Source organism: Arabidopsis lyrata, assembly GCF_000004255.2.
Source record: "Arabidopsis lyrata subsp. lyrata unplaced genomic scaffold ARALYscaffold_4, whole genome shotgun sequence".
In the NCBI taxonomy this organism is placed as follows: domain Eukaryota; kingdom Viridiplantae; phylum Streptophyta; class Magnoliopsida; order Brassicales; family Brassicaceae; genus Arabidopsis; species Arabidopsis lyrata.
Genome location: NW_003302552.1, coordinates 3,766,436 through 3,771,122, shown reverse-complemented (window position 1 = coordinate 3,771,122; position 4,687 = coordinate 3,766,436). Strand labels below are relative to the sequence as shown.

The window sequence follows — 4,687 nt, the reverse complement described above, 5'->3', positions numbered from 1 at the left end:
ATTATTTCCGTGACCACCATTATATGTTTTGATTATCTTGTTTATTTCTGATTTTTCAGTTTATAAGTTTGAGGTGTATTAGAAATTCTTGGTTATATATGCATGTGATCAGATCCACAAAAGATAATCGGTGCAAGCAAAAGATTATTGCTACCAATAATATTTCTTGGATAATTTTTTCAGTTTATAGAGTAATGATTTTAATTACCACTTGACTACAAAATCTTTGTTTTTTTAATTAGGAAACAAAAGTTTAGTAAAATAATTATTTTTTATAACTTCAAAATTCTGACCACTGATTTAATATGCAAACAAACTGTTAGACCGATTGGTTTAATTAATAAATGTTTTAAACTAATATTTCGAGGATTGAACTACTAGGGAAAACATGCATGTTTTTTAACGAGATACTCCTTTACGTGGCCAATTAGCTATTAGGTGGAAATTCTATGAGCACTCAAGATACATATGACATATTATAGTCTCTCATTTTTTTTTTTTGAACTTATACTCTAAAGATGAATAAAATTAACCCAAAATTATAACAAAAAAAAGAAAGACTAAAAAAAGCACAAGCACGATGTTTTATTTTTTCTCATCTAAGTTTCTTTTTAGTAAAATCATCCGTTTTTAGCTTAAATGGATTATTATTTTTTTGCTGTAAAAAAAAAGAAAAAGAAAAATAGTCTTATTTCATGTGTATTACTATTAACTAGGAACACAGTTGGTCGTAAATGCTAAGATTCATAGAGATCTGAATCTTTGGTCCAATCCCCTAAGAGTTCAAGAGTTAGAAAAATTATTCTATGTAATGATATAAAAGTTCAAGAGTTAGAAAACAAATAAACTAAAACAACACTCCACAAGATTGTTGAGTTAACCTTGAGAAAAGCTTAAGAGTTTATTAACTTGGGTTAGTTAACTTGAGTTATAAGTTAACAAATAAAAGGATATAGTGTGAGAGATTTGGAAGTTATCCAAAAAGTATTTCGGAGATATCTAAATACTAAACCTTGTTAGATTTAGATTAGGTCTTTAGGTTTTCTATATAAGAGATGCTAAAGGTGTGGTAGTCCTTATGAGTTTTGAGAGAGAATTTGAAAAAGAGAAAAAGCTTTGTTTAGTTTTGAGTTAGTTTCTAAACATCGATAAAGAGAGTTATTCTTGTTGAATCTTTGTGTTCTTTCTTTGTTGAAGTTCTATATTTGGTATCAGAGCCACAACGTGATAAGAACTCACCATGGCTGAGATAAAAGAAGACGAGAAACAAACTGAAGAAGACGTGAAACCGACCTCAAAGGAAATCAGATCCTCAGCCATAAAGTGTCCGATGCTCACCTCTTCTAATTACACTATTTGGGCTATGCGGATGCGAATTGCTCTCAAGGTAAACAAGGTGTGGGACACCATAGATCCGGGAAACAAAAACGAAGAGAAGAACGACTTGGCAATTGGGTTGTTATTCCAATCCATACCAGAGGCCTTGATCTTACAAGTTGGAGACCTCGTCACTGTAAAAGAAACTTGGGATGCAATAAAAGGAAGACATGTTGGAGCCGAAAGAGTTAGAGAAGCTAGGTTACAAACTTTAATGGCGGAATTTGATAGAATCAAGATGAAAGAGACATATTCGATTGATTCTTTTGTAGGAAAACTGTCAGAACTTTCCTCCACTTCCACATCTCTTGGAGAAACCATTGAAGAACCGAAGCTTATAAAGAAATTTCTTAAAAGTTTGCCTCGGAAAAGATTTATTCATCGCTGCCCTTGAACAAGTTCTTGATCTAAACAACACTACCTTTGAAGATATTGTTGGAAGATTAAAGGTGTATAAAAAGAATTTTTGATGAAGAAGAAGAGCAACAAGAAGATCAGAGTAAGTTGATGTATGCCAACACGGACTCGCATACATCCTATCATGAAGGTTATGGCAGAAACAGAGGTGGTCGATCTAACTGGCGTGGCAGAGGCCGCAGACTTTTTAATGGTTACCAGAATGGATCATACATGCAAAAGGAGAGAGATACGTCCATGATAACATGCTATCGTTGCGATAAAATGGGTCATTATGCGTCTGATTGCCTTGATATATTACTTAAACTGCAAGAATCTATTGAAAAGAAAGATGATGCTACACAATAAGCTGATGAATTGATGATGCATGAGGTGGTATATCTTAACGAGAATAAGGTGAAACCAAGTTGCTTTGAAGCCGATCTAGACACAAAAAATGTATGGTACCTTGATAATGGTGCAAGTAACCATATGAGTGGGAATAAGTCTTTGAGACTCGGGAAGTAGCATTTGAGAGGAAGATGAATCTACTCGATGAGAAGCTCGCAGACTTGTTGATTCGCATTGCTGGATGCGAAGAGAAACAAGAAGAAAGTCCCAAAGCCTGAGCCCGTTATGAAGCTAAGGTGAAAAAGGAAGTTGAGATCCTAGGCAGAAAAGGAAACCTCTTCCGTTTCCTCCCCCGAAAAGGAAACCCCGATGTCTTTAAAACAAGTAAGACTCCTAACCTTACTTCACCACCTCTCGCCCAAAAAGAAGAAACTTCAGAGGAAGAATTTGAAAGAGAATTCACGGAGAGTTTCAACGAAGAAGAGCCGCAAAACCCTATGGAGGAGCCAAACCCTATTAGGGAGTGCAACGCCGTGATTCCTCTTGATGCGAGACCCTTACGAGTGTTTGAACAAGGAGAGATTCACGATTAAGAGTTGGATTACTTTGATGAGGTTGTAGATGATGAAGGATACAACTCATATGACTCGGAAGGAGAACCGTCGGTCAATTCAACAATCACGGAGGAAGAATGTGAAGTAGAAGCTGCGGAGATAGAAGAGATGACCCATACCACGCACGAGAATGGCATGAGATGCACTTTCCATGACTTGGTTAGAGCGATACCACTCACGGATTCGTTCGAGGCAGCTTGGGAGAAGTTTCCCGTCAAACGATTCTACATGGAGAGTTACATCTCTAAAGATCGTGTTCAAGAAACGTTTGAGAAGGCAAGGCGTTCCATCTTCCAGAAAAGGAGCGATTACATGGAGGAACCCCCCGACGAGTTCCAATCCAAGAGAGTTTGTCTAGGGACAAACAATCCTTCTCACTACGCTTAGTGAACTACCAAACGTCGAGCCAACGACGCTAAACAAGTGCGCTGAGTTGGAGCCAACCCACTTGGTAAATACTTTTCCTTAGGATATAATTGCTTTTACTATTGATAGTTTTAGTTTTTGTTTCAGGAATTTCATAAAAACAGAAAAGAAAATAGAAAAGAAGAAAACAGAAAAGCCAAAAAGAAGAAGGAGGAAAAAGGTCCCTGGACCGGCCACACCACCCCGTGACCGGTGCCAGCAGGAGGCTCCGGACCGGCCCCACCTACCCGTGACCGGTCCCCACTGAAGCCTTTGGACCGGCCACACCTACTCGTGACCGGTCCAACCCACGCTCTGTTCGATGATTATTTCGCGACCTTCCAAAGCACGGTGGCAAGTTGAATCACAAGACCGGCATCCTTAAAGATGTTCGAAGCATGCCGAAGGCGATGGATTGATCAAGCTGCCAACGATCAATGCCAAGAGTCTCCACCCTGACAATCCGAGATTCGTGAGAACATCCAACCCGCCGTCCGTACCGCCATCCTACCGTGACCGTACGGCAGAGCAACACCCACGTCCGTTCTCCAATTCTGTCCAATGAAATGATCTAGGATTGAATATCCGCAGATAACATGGATATTTCATGAGTAATCATTAAGACAGAATCCTGAGACAACGAGCGTTTCGCGAGACGACACCAATCCTCCGTACCGCGAAGCACCTCCACGTCCGTTTTGAAGTTTCGCTTGACCCAATGAGCTGAGATTTGGAATTCACCGTCAATATTGGGATTTGATGAGGAATGATCGAGACAGAATCTTCAAAAGAGGCGCTCTTTGCGATACGACACATTCAAGCCCAACTGAGCCGTACCGCACGATGAAAGTCGACAACGTCAGAATCTGCTGGGATTCAAAACTTCCTGATTTTATGACCATTCCAGGACATATGATCGAGAAAAAACAGCTTGGGTTCGGACTAGATTGTGAGATATGACGAGAAGCCGTCAAAAGAAGCCTTCACCGTACCACCAGGCTAAACTCCGAGAAAAGGCTTGAGATTTAAAATTCATCCGGAAACCTGACATTCTGGAGAAAATGGATGAGAAAAACAGGCCTTGGAACGGGTTAGTTTTGGAGATATCGACTTCAGGTACGAGATTTCGTTGATAACCTTACGATATGCTGTTGCACTCGATGATATTGCTTGGGATTCAAAATCCATAAGCAATATGCCTATTCTAGAGGCATTCATCAAGAGAAACATGGATGTTGCCAGTTTAGTTTCAGAGATCCACGATACCACCCTCCGCTAAGCCATCCTCAAGGCATTCCGTCGTTTCAAAGTCTGTAATTCGACATGAGATTCAAAAGCCATCGGCAGCATGCATGTTTTAAAGGGAATGATCGAGAAAAAATGGCCTTAGAACGGGCTAGATTGGAAGAACGACGAGAGAGCTAGAGATTGCACATACCGGACCGTACGGATCACCGACCGACCGCACGACCCGCGACCGGTCCCGCCTCAAGCAACCAACCCCACACTACCCCGTGACCGGTGCAGGCCAAGCACCAAAGATC

General features: G+C 40.3%; 1 protein-coding gene across 1 annotated transcript; it reads left to right on the top strand.

Moving 5' to 3' along the window:
• Positions 1-2,108: 2,108 nt before the first annotated feature.
• LOC110229549 lies at positions 2,109-3,573 on the top strand. The gene has a single exon (XM_021030061.1). It carries the CDS (start codon positions 2,847-2,849, stop codon positions 3,123-3,125), a length of 279 nt encoding a protein of 92 aa, XP_020885720.1. The 5' UTR covers positions 2,109-2,846; the 3' UTR covers positions 3,126-3,573.
• The last annotated feature ends 1,114 nt before the right edge of the window (positions 3,574-4,687 follow it).